Here is a 22,166-nt window from a genome sequence, read left to right on the forward strand (position 1 = left end):
GCATGTAACCCTAACACACAAATATGACAGCAAGCTATTAGCAACACAGTTCATTCTGAGTCCATTCCCCCCTCAGAGTTCTCGAACAAGGCCAATGTGTCCTCAATACACACATCAGTCATCTAGTACACAGAGTTCTTCCACATTCAGGAGATTACAGAACGTCAAACCATTAACCTTGAGACAGGTGCTCAGACTGCACTCCATCTCCATCCATTAATACACTTTGCCTCACACGGAGACAAAAAAAGAAAGTCTTCTCGGTTCATGTACAAACATTAATTGGACATTCATCAGTTACAAGACAGTTATGATTAAGGTCAAAGAAAGAGCGCAAAAAGCAGAACTAGAGAAGACGGTATGAGAATCACTCATTACCCAGAGAGTCTTGACGTAGTCTCTCAAGGAGCCCCACAGGTGCCATTGTGGACACTCCATGTGACCATAAAGTACACCAATTACACAAGCCTGAAAGCCTGAGGGTCCGTTTGGTTGGCAGACATCAGTATGATTGACCACTCACTGGGTTTGGAAAGCTTCTCTGAGTGAGAGCAACCATCAACTAAAAGAGACTTTCACAAGAGTGACTGTGGCTTTGCGTCAAGCATGGCTATATTGCTGAAGCTCATATAGTACTTCACTCCTACAGTGATTTGGACAAACCTGTAAACTTAATCTTTAACTTCTGATGTGTAAGTCTTGCCACACTGTGATACAATCACACAGCTTATTGAGGAAAAGTGTGCTTTTACGTATTCAAGTAATTCAACTTTGAAAGAGTTCACCTGGAAGATGACAGAATGGACAAAAAAAAGAATCCCACAGAGTTATACTACTATTTAAATAGCTGTGGTCGGTAAGATTTTTATTTGAAAGAAATCAGTGCTTTTATTCAGCGAGAACATTCAACTGATCAAATATGACCTGCCACTTTCATTACAAAAGAACTTTCATTTTCAAATAAACGCTGTTCCTTTTAACTTCGTATTCATCAAACGATACTGAAAAGGTGTGTGGCAGTTTCTACAAAAGCATTAAGCAGCACGGCAATTTTCAAAATAGGTAATTGATAACGAAATGTTTCTTGAGCCGAAAATCAGCATATTACAAAATACAAAGAATTCTGAAGGATCATGTGACACGGAAGCCTGGAGAAATGGCTGCTGCAAATTCAGGTTTTGCATCATATGAATAAATGTAATAATATAATAATATTACAGTTTTTACTGTATTTTTTTTTTATCAAATAAAATGGCCCTAACAATAAATAATAAAAAAAAAAAGTTTTTTTTACATCGACAGGCTCTTCACAAATATAATTGCAGCAATTGTCATAAACACAAGAAAATAATTCCTACAGATCATTTTGATGCCTTGTCTTTGAGTGTTTCTCTTCGGTCTTAAAAGAGAAATGCAGCGCTGACTGTTTGACACGTGTTTTAGTGATGTGCACTATACAATGTCTCTTTTGAACTCAAGTGACAAGAATTTCACTTTGAAAGATAATGGATTTCCCAATTACATTATACAGGCAAAAATGGTGGGATAGCATACAAGGAGTTTCAAAGGTCTATTGTACTATCATATATGTAGAGACAACTATAACTAAGCCAACTGACAGTTGATTCCCTCAAAAATGTAAACACTGGCACTTTCAAAGCATTGCTCTTTGAGTATCTCAATCTGCCTGACAACAGCAACACTTATCTGACAGCATGGGTGTAGGTTTGGTCTCAGCCAGAATATCACAATACAGAAGTGAATCTACTTCATCTCATTATATTGTATCCTGACCCCGATATACCATTCTGTATACTGTCCCTAAAGAGCTAGTATAACTGTATAATCTCAAAAATGCACTCTCAAAAAATATAAATAAAAACCTGAGACTGTTTAATACTGAACAACAAAATGTTTTATTAACATAAATTATTATGTATATTAGTATTTACACTAACACAAAATACTCTGCCACAAGGAAACAAATCTAAATAAATAAATATAATAACCCTTTTCTATTATAAACACTATTTACTCTCCAGTAGACTCACGTTTATGTTGACTGCAAGATTCCAAGTCAAGGTACAGGCTTATTGACATTCAGTTACTTGCTAACGTAGCATTCTATCATCCTGGGTTACACATACTATCACCAGTTAATACTATTTTCCACAGTAGAATAAAATTGAATAAAATTTTTTTTTTTACTGGCCTTTGTATGTGGCACAGAGACAGACCTGGTAACTTACCGTCGGCAGTCGTCAACATGTGCGTGCGCGCGCGCACACACACACACACACACACACACACACACACACACACACACCAGCCGCTCGCTGCTAGTGCAAGCACAAAAGTAGTCCCGCCCCACGCGTGTAGCCTGTCAGATACCCTGGCGCCAATCAAATTACAGTGTTTCTTGTACTGTCGTCGTGGCCGTTAGAATCGATTCAAATAGCAGTGCAAAGATACAAATAGCAGTTCAAAGGAGCTTGCTAAATATTGGTGGGGACAAATTTGTCATCTCAAAATATTGATAGGGACTAGTACCTAGCGTCCCCCCCTAAACCTACGCCCATGTCTGACAGTCTGACCAATGGCAGAATTTGAGTGTTTGGGGAAAGCGCTTTGACAACTTACTATTTTTGCAATTCTATTGGGTGCTGCTTGTGGTTTAGACATAGTTCATTGTCACAACAGGATCATTTATTATCAAACATTTTAATCTTTTTTTTTTTTTTATGTTGTACTGTTTTATAAGCAACAGACACTATAAATAAACCAATCGTCAGATTATTCTCAACAAAAATGCAAACACTGTCACTGTGGTGCAAAACATTGCTATTTGTTTGAGTATCCTGGCCTGCCCGACAACAGCAATATTGGCTCAGCCAATTAAGTGAATTTTGTGTTGGGCTAACTGATTGTCTGACCAATGGCGGAAGAGGAGACTGTTTGAGAAACCTGTTTTTTTTTTTAAAAATCATTATTTTTCTCAATCCCATGTGTCTCAGAAACATGGGACATGAAACATGAGGATACTTTATTTATTACAAGGCTTGAAAATACACCTGTCGCCTTACTTTCCTACCGTTTTTATGACACACTTTTGTCACTGTCCTCTTTTTGATGTACTACAGTGACATTTACCTTCTCGTTCCCTGCTCCATTTTTCAAACTTACACGATTCCCCCTGGCATTTCTGCTTTTTTAGCCGGCTGAACAGACAGACATTCATTCCCCGCTTGGTGCAGGAGCACAACATTTCTTCCTCTCTCTAAATGCCACATTCCCCAACTCAGACAAGCAAAACAATCAGTGTGAGACAAAGAAGACCATCAGGTCCAGTCCAGAATGCTCTGTTGCCTTTAAAAAAAAAAAAGAGGTTGAAAAGGTTTTTTTTGTTATTGTTTTGTTTTTTACAAATGTTTAATGCGGAGAGTCAACCAATTCGTATAGAATACAAAATAATATGTTTGAGCATAACTGAATTGTTGTATGGTATTCAGGACGGCTTTTTCCCAAGAGAAAAAAAACAGATTGTCATCCACTCCCTCCAAATGTTTAAGAAAGAGAGATGGGTAGACAGGCTGATATGGGGGCCGTGTTTGGCATGATGCAGTGGTGTGTGAGGCTTTGATGTTGGCATGTGGCGTGGGGTGGGATTGCCCTGAGACGCAGAGGATTCGGGGGATAAGTGGCTATCTTAAAGGTCCAGACTCCAGATACCTCCTGCTAAAACAAGAGATGGCCCACACCAGAAAAAAAAAAAAACAATATTGTAGAAAAACCGTGTTTGTGCTTCTGGTTTTGAATCACTTTGAATAACTCAAGAAGTCATTCTGATTAAAAACAGAAAAAAGTTGGTTGCTATAGCTGGGAAAACCATTTACATGTATGTAATAGACAGTGTTGTGCAAGTTACTTCCAAACTGTAATACATTATAGATTACTTATTACTGTTATTTAAATGTAATACTTTACCTTACAATATTACTGTCTCAGAATTGTAATACATTACATTACTCCTGTATTACTTTTGAGTTACTTTCACGAAAATAACTAAAAGGTAGAACTTAAAATTCTAAAATGTAATACAGAGCATTTTACATCCAGTAGAAGGCAATTTGATGTTCCATAATGACTGTGGGCTATCCAGGCTACTAACAATATAGCATAAAATTGGCAAAGTGAAGGCTCAAGACAAAAAAAGGATGACAGACAAAATCACAAATAATTAAAGTCTGTTAAAAGTATGGTAGAGGTAAAATTATTATCTGGCAATATCCGTGAATAGCTTGGGTCTATTAATATAAGACACAACATAAGTAAACTCTAATGCCATGACAAGATGCACATTTGTTTTGCTTTATTCTCTTTGAATTCAAGAGGTTCACAACAAAAAACTGTCATGCACAAAGTGCACATGATGAACATAGGCTGTGCTTTCTCAAGTATAAAGTGCAATTGGAGGACCAACCCCTTAGCCTCAGTCATTTTAGTCCACGGAACTGAACATAAAGGCTAAACATAGCCTAACTGCTTACCCCCTTGTGAATGTACAGTCGTCTTCTGCCATCTTCATTAGCCGCTTTTCCACTGGCAAGCGCGACTCGCGAGCACAGCAGGGGCAGAAATCATGCCTCGCGCCACTCCTGTAAAACCCGCCTTCACTGGACTATGTCACGCAATAACAAAGTTACACCAACAAGAGGGAGATTAATGAAATCTCGCGGTCTCGCAAAGGTGTTTTTTTTTTTTTTTTTTTTTTGCAACGCACGCTTTGCTGAAAATGTACCGAGTAAAATATTACTGAAAATTAATTAGTAATGCCTTACACTACTGCGTTACAGGAAAAAGTAATAAATTACTGTAATGCATTACTTTTGTAACGCGTTACTCCCAACACTGGTAATAGATGATCAATCACTTAGGAATTCTTAAGAAAGTAGGAATACTTCTTTACTTATTATTAATTTATAATTAATGATTATTATTTACATAATAAACAAATTACATAGTGTATTTCAAACAAAAAAAGAATAATAAATGATTATTTATTTAAAATATAAGTAATATATTATTTATGTATATGTATGTGCATTTATATATATATATATATATACACATACATACACACACACACACACACACAGCGTGCATTTTTACTATGCAAGTTGATATTCTTTTTTTCCAAGCACATTTTACCAATTCCAATCCACATCAATCTTAACAACTACTATTGATTTTGTATTTAATAATTTATAAGTGGTATATAATTCTCCATTAAGACTGTAAGTGAAAAACTGCTTATAATCAGGTGTGCATAATTATTAAGCAGGTTTTCTTTATAGATAAAATGAGCCAAAAAGAGATTAACCTCAGACTGAAAAGTAAATAATTATTAAATGCCCATGAGAAATATTCAGAACTAATGCAATATACTGCAGAAATTGCAAAGTTAAGGCATGACAGTTGCACAGTAAAATGCTCATTGGGTCAACATATAAAGACAGACTTTTATTGTGGATGTGATTAATTGTGATTTATCAATATGGTACAAAAAGAACTTGTGGAAACAAATTAAATATCCCAGATCTATTTATCTGGTAAAGTTTAAATCGGAGAAGATATTAAAACATGCTTTAATGCTCTCAGTCACGACCCAAGGAGGGGGAATGAAACTCGCTCGTGGCGCAGTCTTTACAAAACTTAATGGGCAAATAAAAAGCACATTAAAGATCATTACCATATTCACGATGCAGCTCAGTTTTATATAACCAAACTCGTGTCAAATATATGGTAAATATTCAATATATATTACCCAAACCTAACAGAATAGAGAGTTTTTGATTTATTGTTTGACCCGGTTTCCAAAATTTCCAATCACAAACATCAGTTCAAAGTATTTGTGTGCACGAGTGTGTGAGTGATAGATGAAGCCTACACACAGAGCTCTGTCCTGATTAGCAGTGTTCAGCTCTGTGAAGTTAATGAGTAGACATTACAGCAAGATCAATGGCGCCTTTCTCTCAGTCTCCATATGAACAGGCCTAATGAAAAGGAATTACACTCGTCAAACCAGGGCCTCTGTCTTCCACCTATTCTTTGTGCTCTGACTCGGCCTCTTCTGCCCTCTCTTGCTTTCATCTCAATTCTCTTCAAGAAAGACAGAACAAAAACTAAAGCAGCAAACTCTTAGATCAGCTAGAATAACAGACCTGCTAACCTCAATCTCATTTTCTCATAATGTACTGCACAACCTGGTCTAATGCTCCATTCACACTCATGGCGATTTTATCACTGAAGGTTGGTTGATAGTAGGCGGAAATCTTTTCCCAAATGGGATGTATGTATTGCCGATGTGATTCAAATTTGATCTGTTCTCTTGCCCCTAAAAATGAACATTCTGCAGGGGAAAGCTTTTGTGCAGCTGTGCATAATACATCATATCATGAAAAAGATGAGCGATTATCAATGCAAGAATCAAACACACTCAATGTTGGCAATTTCAGACAGTTTTCCACACATTTTTTTTTATATCGCTCTATGTGGGCAGAGATAAATCATATAGAGCTGTGAAACCGCTTGCGGGAACATGAACATCCATCATGGATACAGTATCTTACAGGAGTTGGATCATGTCTTCAATTCCATTGGTAGTTTCTATATCATCTTATTTGCATGAAATCAAACCGAGGAGCGGAAAATTGGTTACTCTTATTCAAAACCAAACTTCTGGCCACATTTTTCCTGCAAAATGCTCACACTGATAGATGTGGGTGTCGAGAAAAGCTTAACTCTATGCAAATGAAGAGTGACGAGATGTGACAGCTACCAGTGGAAGTAAAGGCACCGGAGGAAATATGATCCATCTCTTCTGAGATAGGCTACTCGAGTCGAGCGTAGGCAAGATAGAGGAGTTAATAGTAACTGTGAGCAATAACCCACAAGGATATTGTTAAAAAAAATGATGCATGGAAAATCATGCTAGAAATAGTGAGCACTGCGAGCAAGTTGATTTGTGCATTGGTAATAAATCATCTTGTGCATGATACGATGCATCATGCACACCACACTTTCCCTTCCAGAATGTCCTGTTTTATTCATTGTCAAAATGCAATGACATAGTAATTTTTACACCCCATTTGTGATCAGATTTTTCAAAAGTTATGGTCATTTTTGCAGTCCACATAAAACATTCTTGCACTAGAAAAACAGGCAACAATATATAGTAAATGGGGTTTAAACATCCACTTGTTTCTTTATAAATTACATGGCAAAAAATGTGATACAATCTTGCGTGTTTGCATGCTGAAAGTTGCTCGTAATTGGCTTTTTATTTTATTATTTGCACTCTGAATCAATTTTCCAGTGTTAAACGAGGCGTAAAGGAGTATGTGAGGCTGAGCATGTTTGTGTGCCATGTGTCTGGTCTGAATGATGCTTGTAAAGACTTAAGCATAAGCCAGTAAGTGCTTAGAGTTCAGGAAGGTTTTTCCCCAATTGCTAGCAATTTATAACTAGAAGTGTGCATGTAATCCAGCTCTATGTACGGACATCAGTGGCCTTTATTCACTGTCAGTGTATCTTGATGTTGTGCTTGACATTGCGAGTTAAGGTCATCGGCTTTTTTTTTTGTCATATACAGTATATATATTTGTTATCTATTTTTGTCATATACTGCATTTCATTCATCTGTAGTAATAAATGTAATTGTTTCCAGGAAAAACGGAGCCAAATAAATTAGGGAAAACAATTTCAACTCTAGTCAGAAAATGTTAATACATTGTTACATTTTAAGACTGTACGCCAGTGCAATCCCATTTAACAGACAAATGATTATCCAGAACTGATTCTTTTTAATGAGTAAGTTATAAGATTATTGTTGAACTCCCTCTTTAGCGGTTTGAGTCTGACTCATTTGGTCGGTGATTTGTTCAAAGTTCATAACTGAACCCCACTGAATCAGTGGTGTGAACTGAAAAGAAACATGAACCGCTATTGCGATTAAACTTGAGATTTATATTAGTCTTATTTCAGATTCATGAGACTTACATGGTGCTTATTTTCACTATTTAAAAGTACAAAAAATACTGACTTGCCCTCACAGTTCTGAGAAAATATGTGAGATACACTCTTTAAAATAAAGGTTCCAAAAGGAGTGTTTCACAGCGATGCCATAGAAGAACCGGTTTTAGTTCCCCAAAGAACCTTTAAACGAACCATTCTTAAAAGAACCATTTTTTTCTGAGAGTGAAGAACATTTTGATAATCTAAAGAACCTTTTTCCACTATAAAGAACCTTTGTGGAATGAACCGGTTCCATTGATGGCAAAGGTTCTTTGTGGAACCATTTATGCCAATAAAGACCCTTTATTCTTAAGAGTGTAAAACCTCAAAATTAAGAGGAACTATAAATCCAGAAATGCGAGATATAAAAAACAATTTATTGGAGATAAAAAGTTGAATCAATTCAAATGTGTCATTCAATGCAACTCTCACTTTGTTTTTCGGTATGCAGAAGATAAAACAATGCAATGATACTAAACACTTGCCATAAGCACATAACACAACACACTGATAAAGAAACAGACAGCGTCCCACTTCCTGCTGACAGGGGCAGGAAATTGAGTTTGTCCAGAACAAAGGGAGAGAAGGCGCGTGAGAGAGAGACAGCGAGGTTCAGTACTGCTTCTCATTAAGACAGACAGTCAGTGCTCATAAGCGCTGTCATTGATATGCATGCGATCGCCTCAGCCTGTCCATCTGCAGCGGCACACGGCTGCTCGTCTATTCACTCAGACATGAGAAAAAAATTAAAGGAGCTTTTATGTTTTATCTCTCTCACTGCTGAAAGGATGGAAAGACAGACGAGCGCTGAGGGTCACTAACACATCCTCGGCACCAGCCTTTCTATTAGTCTCTCTGCAACAAGACATCAGCTGTGTCACACAGGGAAGAAAAAGATCCCAAATACAACCCACAATAATACAATCTCATTTACTTGCATTTAAAGTTGAGACTATTTGATATGCAAAACAGTGAACACCAAGAAAATTCAATCAGTTTAACGCTAAAGATATTCCACCACCTCACTTACTTTACTGCAGTATTATATATAATACTATTATAAATAATATAATTACTATTTATATTCAGCAAGGATGCATTAAATTGATCAACATAATGGCTGCTAAAAATGTAGCTTTGCCTTCACAGGAATAAATTAAATTTACAGCTCTTTTAAATTGTAATATTTTGCAGCTATTACGGTTTTATAATGTATTTTTGATCAAATAAATGCAGCCTTGGTAAGCATAATAGACTTTTTAAAAACATTCTTTTAAATAAAATCTAGTGTATTTGTCAAAAACTTTCTTTTTGTAATCCAGTCAGTGAACTCATTGTCAGATTAACTCTTCATATAGAATTTGTGCTTTGGGAATCCAGGTTACAGTTTACTTGCTTCAATTCTTGCTCTTTCTACACCTTTAAAATGGATCTTATGCATATCCATAAAACGCTCCACCTTAGCTTTCTCAAACATCTAGTACTGTAAATGTGGAAGAGGAAAAAAAACTGTGTCTACCATACTACCGGCAGCTGTACATCGCAACATGGCAAAACTCAGTCACTCCCATTATAATCAACAAGCTGTCAGTCATCAGAAATCAATTTTGCACTTTTGCACAGTTCCTCTGATTGTAATAGGAGTGATCTTGTTTTATTGTGTCGCTCAGATAGAATGTGTGTGACAGACAGAAACAGTCCAGCTTTAAATAGAGGGACATGAACATTTTGACAGACAATAATACATGCTGGCACACAGACAGAAACTCGTTCTTATTCTTTGACCATTTCTGAGGTCAAAGTGAATTCTGAGATGGAACCACAACAAGCGGTCAGGGTTTGGCTGATTAACACAGCCCAGTTAACCCCTTCAGGCTGAAAGCTGTAACTACAATATTCACATGACATTTACAACTCAGGTGATTGGCTCAAAAACATCTCTGCTAAGTTCCCATGAGCAAAGATTCAAATATCAGATGCACCAGCCAAGAAACAGCCATTAAGATAAATGGGAATTCTAGTGGACTGCTTCCTTTTACCAAACTCCTTGTGCCATACGGCCCACAAACAGATCCTCTCCATTATGATATTTCAATCTTCCCGTTCTCATTCTCTGCTAGTCTGTAGTCTTTCATCTCAGTGTGGATCTTTTCTCTTTGTCATTCTGCACAACATTACCCCCAGCATGTGTGTGTCCTCTCTCCGCATGCTGTATATTCAGACTGTCACCACTGCCTACACCCACTCTGGTGTTCTTTCTTGTGCGGATCTTTTACACCAGCCTCCTGCAGGGTAAAAAAAACACATAATGTAGTTTGATGTATAACATCCATAATGGCAGATGCACTCAGGAGGAATACAAACCTAGATGAAACCACAAGTGAGGCTTCCTGAGTTAGTCGTGTTTATAGCAGCCATTTTCTACACTAATTTTGGACCATCATAATTTGGAATTCAATTTTTATTATCAGATTCATACATCAAAATAAATGTGTTAAAAATTCATCCAAAAATGAAATTGAACTGAAAATATACTCACCCTCAGGCAATTCAAGAATCAGGTATAGATGAGTTTGTTTCTTTATCAGAACAAATTTGGAGAAATATATCCTCTGCAGTGAATGGGTGCCGTCAGAATGAGAGTTCAAACTGCTAATAAAAACATCACAGTATGTAAAAAGCTGTGTGTTTATAATAAAAATATGAGTCCATAACACATGATACAACTTTTTCCAGTAAATCTGCATTTACAAAAATTGGGATTTTCACTTCAAAAGATGTTAAATGATCGACTGGAGTCGTGTAGGTTACCTGTGGAATATTGTGATGTTTTTATCATCTGAATGGACTCTCATTCTGACGGCACCCATTCACTGCAGAGGATCCATGATCTAATGCTAAATTTCTACAAATCTGTTCCGATGAAGATACATTTAAATAGGAATCTGTACATTCAGGAGTTTTGTATGGGGGTGATAATTGTTCCCATGTTGTTAAATTATTCAAGTAATTTCACCTCATTGCCTAACAGAAACCTGCTTGGTTTGAAAGTGACTTCTGTGTTTCATTCATTGCTACACTACTGACAATAGTCAATGAATCTTTTTTAGTCTGTTAAATTTGCTAGTGCACCTTAATACTGTACACTACATACTTGTGGTAACTGAATGCATAATCAGATTAATCAAAATATTTATTAAATGAAAAAGCAAGAGATGTGGAAAATGCAGAACTTGACAGGTGTTTAAATTATGTTGAGCTTTCTCCACATGAGCCTACTTGCTCAGCTTACATGAACACAATATTTCAGCTGTGACAGGAAACATCATCTGTGGAAATAAAAGGAAAAATTTTCTGTGACTTTGATGGCTGGGGCCCAACTGGTAGCCCTGTGGCTAGATCTTTTCTAATGAGAAGAGACATAATATATTTAATGCACTTATTATCAACCAGAGTCCAAATCCAAATGTGAGCGACAGAGAGGGAAAAATGAGAATGGGAACAGAGCGAAAGGTGACCGGAAGGTTTTTCTCCGCATCCCAGAATGTGGAGAGCCTTCTGCTGCCTTTGTTATGTGATATGAGGAAAAAAAGAAAAAAAGAGGGTCATTATGGAAGAGCGTATGAAAAATGAGAATAAAGGACAATGAATAATAAGGAGTAAAGATTTGTATGCGGTTTGTCATGTGCATATTCAAGTCAATGGACAATAAACAAGTACACAAATGCACACAGTCACATAATTAACTGTGCTGATGGTAAAAATATCCCAGTAAGATTTGAAACGATTCGAAATCAAGCCGAGCGAGAGAGAGAGAGAGAGAGAGAGAGAGAGAGAGAGAGAGAGAGAGAGAAAAGGGAGTTGCATTTATATATTTATAAAGTTTGGGTTGGTATGATTTTTTTTTTTTATAAATTTTTAAATTGTATTTTTTACAATTAAAAAAATAATAATAATCGTGTTTTAGTCTTAAGTGTGACATAATTGTTCAGAAATCATTCTAATATGCGGATTTGGTGCTCTAGGAACGTTTCTAATCAATGTTGAAAAGAGTAATGCTGAATATTTTTGTAGAAAAATTAGATTGTTGGGGGCTGAATAGAAGGAAAAGCATTTTTGTAACAAATGTCTTCATTGCTAAATAAAAACAAATTTCTTTCAACGTACACAGAAAAAACAATAATTAAAACTCCTAAACGTTTAAAAAGTAGTGTGAATATAACACATAATAAAAAAATTAATGTTCAGGTGATATCATCAAGTGCTTTTCATTACAAATGACACTTAACTACCAGCTGTCAGAAAATCAATCCAATCTGGAGTTTTCATTACTAGTAAAATAACGATCTTTGCCCAGAGGGTTAAATTAAAATAGTTTGAAATCTTTCCAATATTTAACGGATGCTAGTTCTCGCCAGTAGGTGCTTAGATGTCAGGCGGTCCTTAATCAGGCCAGTTTAACCTTTCTGTTACCTGCAGAACTGATACTCAAATACATTTTCATTTGCAAGTGCTGCTTAGGGGGAAAAAGAAGACGTGCTTTGACCTTTTATTTAAGCGTTAGAAATCTAAAGCTCCTAAACGATCGTATTCATGCTTGCCTACCCTTCCTATGCTTTATGTAGAGTGTGTGTGTGTGTGTGTGTGTACACATGAGGCCGAAAGAATGACAATGAAAGCGATAAAGAGACACACTGTTTAGAAGAGTTATTCAGGTGCAATACAGCATGGTAATACCCGCTGGTTTGACTTGAGTCCATTTTCATAATCAAATAAAGAGAACCCTATCAGACAAATTCAATTCATACCGCCAGCAATAGAGCTGTGTATTCATTCAGCATTTATTTTCAGAAGAATACACTTCATTTCACCGGCCAAAGAGTGTAATTTTGTTGACGTTGTTGGACTGCTGTAATAAAGCAAAGAGAATGTTTGGGATAGAAAGAGTCACAAAAACAACCCAGTGTCAAACAGCAATGCAAACATTTAAATGCAAAGGATTACATGTGTCATCCAAGGCTGTGTGCTTTTTCACGCCGTATTAGGCATCGGGAGCTATTTGAAACAAAAGCTTGGCTGGAACAGGTCATCTGTCAACTCTGTGTATACCGAGGAGATCAGTGTAATCTTATATAAACACGATCATGTATGTCGAGGTATGTTCAAACACACGCATTTGGAATATAATGGCCTGGTGACTGTTCTAGGTTATCGCTAACGCTCCTATACAAAGATAATTCACCCAAAAAATAAAAACGTTTATCATTTACTCACCCTTATGTTTTTCCATGGGAAAATCAAAAGGAATATCATGGAGAATTAAAGGGTTAGTTCACCAAAAAATGAAAATTCTGTCATTAATTACTTACCCTAACATTGTTCCAAGCCCGTAAGACCTTCATTCATCTTCGGAACACAAATTAAGATATTTTTAATAAAATCTGAGAGCTCTCTGACCCTCCGTAGACAGCAGAACAACTGCAATGTTCCCAGGTCCAGAAACATAGCAAGGACTTGGGTAAAATAGTCCATGTGACATCAATGATTCAACTGTAATTTTACAAAGCTACGAGAATACTTTTTGTGCGCAAAGAAAACAATAGAAACATCATTTATTCAACAATTCTTCTCCCTGAGTTACCATCTTCCGCCATTTTAGAGAGTATCCCAGAACGTAATCAACATAATCAGCGTTGTTGGAGTACTCTCCAAAATTACGGAAGACTGTAATTTTGTGTGTTTTATGATTTTAAGATACTTTTTTAAAGTTTAGAAGCATCAGTGTTCTTAGAATGATGACTAGAATTATAAAATTCAAGAGTCAGGCCAGTAAAAACCTCTCCATAAGCCAACTGATTTATAATGACAATTGATGAACCATTACAGACAGAACTATAGTAAACGCTGAAGATGTTAATGGATGGTATGTGTATTTGTTGAAGCCATATGATAACAATAATTCAACTTATTAAAAAATAGTTTTGTTGAACAGTGGAATTCCAGGTGGAAGACAACATTATGAAACTACAAATTTGCTATAAAAATTTGCTATATAAAAATTTGCTGTAAAAATACCTAAATCTTTGTAAAATATCTGCATATTTTCCAATAAACATAAAATATATTGTTTGTTTGGGTACAACCAGTGACTTCAAATTAATATTGCCGTTTCAATTTTGCAATGGGAATTTCTTCACTAAATCTGTAAAGTACACAGCTTTCTACCTTTGTTGTTTTGTCCAAGTTTCAAATCCAAGTTTGTAACGTTGTTATTCACTTCCTCAAACACCTGTTTGGTTTACTTTATATGTATTATAATGCATTAACATGTTCCTTTGGGGAAAATACAGAACTAAGTCACACAAATTTGGAGGGAGAATGACAAGATCATTTTTTAACTTTTTAACACTACCCATGCTAAAAGCATCAGTCTCCCGTCACGCTTCCTGCTGCTGAATGTGTGAGAGCATGGTAATGTTTCATATCAGTGTCAGAACACCCTGTATTACACCACATCACTCAGCTCTCTGCACAAGTTCACTGTCTCTGTCAATATCAATCTCTCTCCGTTTCTCTTAGCGAACTGATCTTTTTAGTTCTTGTGCATCCGAAATGACTCACACGTTCCATCTCTTCCTCGAAACTCTTCCCACTGCAGTGCACCTCTAAAAGTCTCACTCTCATTCCCATTTCAATTCGACATCAAAGAGGTGAATCAATGCTGAGCCACTAACATTCACTTCTTCAACAGCACTCTTCATCGCAACCTCATCTTCATTGTTATATCATTTATTCTCATTCCTTCCCATTCTCCCTCAGACTTGCGAGGTCTTTCTTTCAAGGAGGTTTTCAGTCTGATTTGTTGCATGCAGTAAAGCTCATGTGCACATGCATTTATTTCCTCTGTAACCTTTAACATTGATTTTCTGCTTTTAAAGTATAGCCTTGTGGGTTGGGTGTATTCAGAGATGGCTATAGATGGAGGCAGAGACTGCATCTATATAAATATAACATTCTCTCATGTCTCTTTGGCTGGATTTCAATCTATATAAACATCATATTCTTTATGATTATTCTTCCTTTTGTACTGCTGATAAAAACAGTGATTTTATTTCTTTATTTCTTTAGTCAGGATTCTTGGATGAATAGGAAAAAAACTATATTATTAATGTCTTTACTGTCACTTTTGATACATTTTGATCAATCTTACTGAAAAAAGTATTAATTTTTATTAATTTTATATATTTATAAAAACTTAACACAGACTTTTTAATGGTAGTTTATCAGTTACCAAAAATCTTGAATCATTTCAGACTTGTTCAGTCTGTGCAATCAGTAAGCCTTATATTTATAACGTACTATACAGTATATAATACAGGTGTATTAAATTATTTTAGAGAAGTAGCAGTGTCTGATTAATGAATGAGTCATTCTTCTGAGTCAGAATCAGTTGATCCATTTAGAAAACTGCTCTGAATTATTTGTACAGCTACGTTGGTATTTATAATATACTGTAGTGTATAGAATTAAAAGCTACTTCAGATTATGCATAATATAATTAAACAAATCATGTAAAGGTTTTTTACACACACATTTCCCACCCGTGTTAATTCTGGACATTCTAATTACTAAAATTGACAATCAAATAAAACGATAATCACATACATTAGTATTTCTGTATCACTGAGTAACATAAATGCTGTTTTTATAAGATAGCCTCACTGAAAATAACCTTAAATAAAAACCTTACTGACTTCTTTATCTTGACTAGCAAAGTCAACCAGCTGAGATTTGCTGAAGGTCCATCAGCTAGAAAAGTATGAGCCTGCATAAACTACTCAAAAAATGCATAATGGTCTTTTTTTAAACCTGCACTGATCGCATGCTCTTTTCCTCACCTGTCTCTCCATAGGCTGTGGTCTGGAGTTTCTCCTGGTGCTGTGTGGTTTAGAGTTGACCCAGGCGTGTCCCCGCGACTGCATCTGCTACGACTCTCCCAGCACGGTGAGCTGCCAGGCCCACAACTTCCTGGTGGTTCCAGAGGAAATCCCGGCCCAGAGCGAGCGCGTCTTTCTGCAAAACAACAAGATCCAGCGACTACTGCAGGGCCATTTCAGCCCCACCACCGTCATGCTTTGGCTCTACTCCAACAATATCTCATACATCCAGCCCTCCACATTCATGGGCTTCACCCGCCTGGAGGAGCTCGATCTGGGGGACAACAAACACCTCCGCTCTCTGGCTTCGGACACTTTTCAGGGCCTGACCCGACTCCATGCTCTGCACCTCTACCACTGTGGCCTAATCACTCTGCCCGCTGGCTTATTTGAAGGGCTGCACAACCTGCAGTACCTCTATTTACAGGTTTGTGTCCCTCAAATACTAAAACAATAACAGGGAATAGCTGGTGCCATTATTTAGAATGTGCTACTCTAGATATTTATTTAGAAGCAATCATGTCATCACTACACACACTATATATATATATATATATATATATATATATAGAGAGAGAGAGAGAGAGAGAGAGAGAGCGAGAGAGAGAGAGAGAGAGAGAAAGCAAATAAGTGCCAGTTCTGCTAGGTCTGATGTTTTATGTATATATATCATATTTAGGTCCTCTTCAGCCAAATTGAGTGTGAATTTATAAGACGCTTGGCTTGGCATGGTTGTGCTGACATTTTGAAAATCTGACTGGATACAATACCATTTTAACAAAATCAAAAATGTCCTTCTTGAATGGATATCCTTTTTTTTTTAGACTGGCAGTGCTCCCGGTTTGAACTGCTGCTTAGGAATCATCCGACTTGCCAAATAAATCCTGATAAGATCTGCTCAAAATGTTCAATATCAGCCTTGGCAGCAAAAAGTGCTGCACTAAAACGATGACCAGAGACTATATTTTGTTCTAATGAAAATGTCAAAAAAGGAAACCTACTATTCCGGTGCAAAGAACATCGCAGACACACGACTCTTGGAATTTGATTTATGTTTAAGGTTAAGTGTTTCTGACATTTCATGAGGTTTCTTAAGGCTATAGTCATATATTCAAGATTATGGATATTGTGGTTAATCTGATAAAGATCATAGTGCAATAAAGGGCTCAAATAATAAAGACAATCCAAAATGTTTTTGACATGAAAGCCTATATGTTTTATATTTTTTTAAATCGCTTAATATATCAGAAAAAAATCTCTATTATCTCCAATAAAATGTGCCAAGAAAAGCAGTGTCTTGCAGTGCTTTCCGCTCAGCTTCTTTTGCCCCACTTTCACAGTATTTAGCTTCCCATATAGCTCATAACCTGATAAAAGAGGCGTACTGATGAGGATGGATTCTTGTAAGTAGTAGTTTGGCATTCAAATGGAAATAGCTTCCAAATTTATAATCAAAAATTAAATAAAAATACACACATTAACTGCTCTCATACCAATCTGTGCAAAACCTGCATTGCCACGCATGCTTTTTCATCATTAATACCAATGCAGAGGTAAAGAGTTCACATATTGTCTATAAATATATTTACCTTCAGCCCACTATGTCCTGAGAACACCATGTATATTGAAGGCACTCTGGATTTTGAAAAGATTCTTATGAAAGTAAAACATAGAAGAAAAAGGAAAATCTAATATGGTCCAGTATGAATATCCAAGGTCTTACAATTTTATGATTCATCTTTGAACTCCCTTATGAAAAGGACACAGAGGCATTTGCATGAGTTGATTTGCTTCTTTCCTTGAATATGTTCTGCAGTTTTATTTATTTATTTCTCAGACAATGACAAAAAATATTAACGATTAAGCTATTTTAAATTATGAAATAAAATGTACAAGTAATATTTTTCAAATACAAACACATCTACTGCTGAGAGATGTAAACAATACACTAACGTTTTTAGCGTTTTATCAATGTTTTTCATTCAAATAGTCCAATCATAGTTATTTTAGCTGATTGAGCTGTTTTGTCACAACATGTTTTCAGTCAGAGTAAAGCAGGCTAAAAGGAATCCATACAACATGATGAAATATTGACTAATTTTGCAAGGACATTTCATCAAAAGACAAAAACAATAGCACTGTCACATTGGATATTCATATCTGTGACTCGTTTTTTCTGTGCCTGTTACTGACTGTTGGCTTATCTGCTGTTCTACAGAACAACCAGTTGGAGTTTCTCGAGGATGACATGTTCATTGATCTTCTGAATCTGAGCCATTTATTTCTGCATGGAAATCGGCTGTGGAGCCTCCACCAGAACACTTTCCGTGGCCTGGGCGCCCTCGATCGCTTGCTGCTCCATCAAAACCGGCTCCAGTGGGTTCACAAACAGGCTTTCCACGACCTGCGCCGCCTGACGACTCTCTACCTGTTTAACAACTCTTTACCTGAACTTCCGGCTGAAAGCTTGTCTCAGCTGTCAGCGCTGGAGTACCTGCGGCTCAACGACAACCCTTGGGAGTGCGACTGCAAGGCTGTGCCGCTCTGGGATTGGCTGCGGCGCTTCCGTGGCTCCACCTCCTCATTAATATGCGCAGCTCCACCGGAGCTGGCGGGAAAGGACCTGAAACGGTTGACGAAAGAAGAGCTGCCCTCCTGTACAGGCTCCGAGTCGCTCCACCAGAGCAAATCCAGCCAGGGGGACGTGGGGGTGTCACTGAAGAAAGATCATCATCATCGATCACGCAATCATCATCATCATCATCCTCACCTGCCACATCAGGATCAATATTACCCCACCTCCCCATCGCCGCTTCCTCGACCGCCCAAGTCGGGACGCAACAGGAACTGCACAAGGCATCGAAACCGCAAGGGCAATGCTCAGAACGAGGTGTATAGCCTAAAGGAGTTAGCCAACAAGGAATCGGACGACAAATATGACCCATCCAAACCGAGACGAAAGAACAAATGCATCCCACAGACTTCGGTGGGTCCCCCTAGTGGCGTGCAAAGAGTGAACAGCAGGGCTGCGGCCCTCTTGGCACCTTGTTTCATCATCCCTCTTTGCTTATTGGTGTGTCTCACTGCCCTTATTTTCCGCTGAGCCTTGTGGAAACATCTACTAATGGTTTTAATGAACAAACTCAGCCCTCTGTCTACTCTGGCTCCTACAATTCAGTGTGCGAATGTGTGTGTGTGTACGTTTGTGTGTACATGTGAGCCCCTTTCGAGGGACAGAGGACTTGTGCGAAGTTGCAGGCCTGGAATTAAAACCAGAGATGTTAAGAAACTCTGGGATCTGTGGCCGAGAGACGGGACACTAGACGGACTACTCCTCGATCATCACCATTTCCTGTTGCTCCAGGGCATATTCAATAAAAAAAATAAAAAAACAACAAACAAAAATATATACATTTGTTAACTACATTCGGTTGTACATCACACTTCTGCAGAATAATTAGCAGCTCCTGGTGTTCAAACTCATCACCATTAAAACCTCGGAATCCCTGTCATGACCTCTGACCCGCACTAAAGCTGCGGCACAGGGCGGGAAAAGAGTATGAATGAAATACATAAACTAAGCATTTACACAAATGTACACTGGGGATGCTTTGCTAACCTGTTAGCATCTCAGCGGCTTCTGTGGGAGGGTTGTTGTTAACACCTTTAGCACCCGACAACATAAAAATGAAAGCAAAGCACACAAGAGAGCAATTTGGTTAGTTCTGAGACTTTTACATGTAATTGCAGTTGCAATATTCACACATTCACACAGCCCCAACGAATGCTAACAGGGTTGATACAAAACCATAAGAGCTCAAATTCTAGTGTTCTAAAGCTGCTATGCTGGCGATGTCAGTAAAGAGAAAGTAGAGTTGATGAAGGATTATGGGATGGCTTTGGGTTTGTGCGTGTTGTTATTTGTTGATTGTGCCCTTAAGAAAGTATTTTGCATAAAAAGCTGAAGAATAAAAAGTTATTAGGACATGAAAAGGTCAAGTGGAGCTCATGCAAAAAGCAGCATGCGTTATCTGTTGCTCAGCTGCAATAATGTGCTAATCTAGAAGGGAAATAACACCAACACTACATTAATATCTCCAAATGGCACAGTTTGGGAAAATGAAACAGCAGAAATACAGCTGTTAAGTCAGAGGTCAAGTCTAACCTGGAAGGGTAATTTGCCATAGGTTCCCTCAGGAAGTTCTTAACGTTTTCTTTAGTGATTATTGATTTAAACCATTACGTAGAAAGAAAAGCATCTCAAACAGTTAGATATTCTTGACATTTTAAAAAGCACTAATGAAGTAAAGTGTAAAGACTGTGCATCTGTATATATTGTAAAAAAAAAAAAAAAAAAAAAAAAAAAAACTACACATCTGTCATTATTATTAAAAATAATTATTTATGTGGTTTGTATGCAGTAACAGTAGTTTAGCTGATTACGTTTACAGGAATGAAATGTTATAGTTTCACATTTCACATAACAGACGGAATTTATTAATATATTTCCAAACTGGGGTTTGGGGACTGGGGGCCACATCTGAGCGTGCAATCAAAAGTTCTGAGAAGAAAATTCAGAGAAGAAGTAAAGTAAATAAATAAATAAGATAATTAATAAATAAATATTATATAATGTGTAGTAAATATTGTATGTTAAGGGGATGGTTCACCCAAAAATGGACAGAAAATAAATGCATACATGTTTGAAATGACATGAGGAGGACTAAACTTTATTAAAGCACTAAATAATTACATTAAAATGTAAATGAACATAATTTACAAAGTCACACCCACATCGTGGATTGTTTTATCAATACATTGTAAATAAGCTGATAAATAAGGACTGCAACTAACTAAGTATCACAAGTACTGTATGTGAGTTTACATGCTCAATAGGTCAAACAACCTCTGTAGGCCTTATGCAGCCACTGGTTAGTAATATACACATAAAAGTAATAGAACAAAATGTGAAGAATAATGTTATCCACAGGCCTTATTTTACCTATAAATCACTTTCTAAAAACATATAAACCTACTTTCTAAAAACATATTAGAAACTCCAGAGGGAACCCATTGTCCAAAAAAATGCCAATTCTCATCCAGGTTTTTTGAAGTAGGCTGCAATATAAAGTCAACACAAGTTCTGAGGTAATAATCCTTGCAAGCCATAAAAAAAAAAACTCCCAAAAGTCTGTCACTCACTGTCTCTGACCCCTGCTGCTGTGGAGCCATCAAACATACGTCTGTATTGGGATCCTAAAGCTGAGTTATATCGTCGATGGAAAAAGTCACAGAGCCCCCTTCTGGACAGGTGGGGTAATAGCACTTCCCCTACCTCTACCTTGTCCCTCATCAAAGACTCTCTACCTTTATACAAAAGTGAACTGAGAATATAAGTGTCCAATGTGAACATTTATTTTGTTTGAGAATATGTCACTTATTGAAAAAAAACTATGTGTATGACATTGTTGAGGGAAGGAGGAAGTTATTTTGTATTCATGTACTTTTTCTTTGTACACTGTCGTTAAACTGCAATCTTGAACATACAAGTGCACCATACTGACACCTTCCTCGTATTCCTCGGTCTGTCCTTCATCTTTCTTCCTCCCTTTGTCATAACTCAAACTTTCTGTCTGTTATGAAATACCACCAGTCTCAAAAGCTGTTTCTAAAGAACATTAAAGATGCTGAAGGTTTTGGATGCCTCTGTTTGGATTCTGCTTGAAAACTAAATAAAGTAGAAACCAGATGCTGTTTAACCAGGGACATGATCACACAAGACAGAGCTTTTCATTTTCCGGAGTTACTGCAGAAACATTTCATAATAATTCACATTAAATATCGAGGCTGATTTAAATTCTGATCATAAAAGGCAGACGAGATATAGCGCTTTCTCAATTGCCTATATTTTACATATTCACACACACACACACACACACACACACAGTGGGAATAATTGAACGGATATATATTTCAAGCATAATTTCTTCAGGGACTTGCAGGACATCTCCTTTCAATAGAAAGACATATTTTATTGAACCCTGAAGGGGAGTTCTGTCACCCAGACAGAGAGTAAAGCCTACTCAAACTATAGCTACAGTATGTACATTATGAGAGTAGTTGATCTGAAACGGAAAAATGAGTGTGGAGGAATAT

The 22,166-nt window shown here is 37.0% G+C and overlaps 1 protein-coding gene across 1 annotated transcript in view; it reads left to right on the forward strand.

Moving 5' to 3' along the window:
* LOC127966502 (reticulon-4 receptor-like 1) overlaps nucleotides 1-21,711 on the forward strand; it is a 100,657-nt gene extending 78,946 nt beyond the window's left edge. Inside the window, exons 2-3 of the mRNA XM_052567523.1 lie at nucleotides 15,986-16,437; nucleotides 18,229-21,711. Of these exons, the coding sequence (XP_052423483.1) occupies nucleotides 15,986-16,437; nucleotides 18,229-19,113 (1,337 nt within the window). The 3' untranslated portion in view covers nucleotides 19,114-21,711. The remainder of the gene's footprint in view (nucleotides 1-15,985; nucleotides 16,438-18,228) is intronic.
* Nucleotides 21,712-22,166: the final 455 nt, after the last annotated feature.

Source organism: Carassius gibelio, chromosome B10, assembly GCF_023724105.1.
Source record: "Carassius gibelio isolate Cgi1373 ecotype wild population from Czech Republic chromosome B10, carGib1.2-hapl.c, whole genome shotgun sequence".
Classification (NCBI taxonomy): Eukaryota; Metazoa; Chordata; class Actinopteri; order Cypriniformes; family Cyprinidae; genus Carassius; species Carassius gibelio.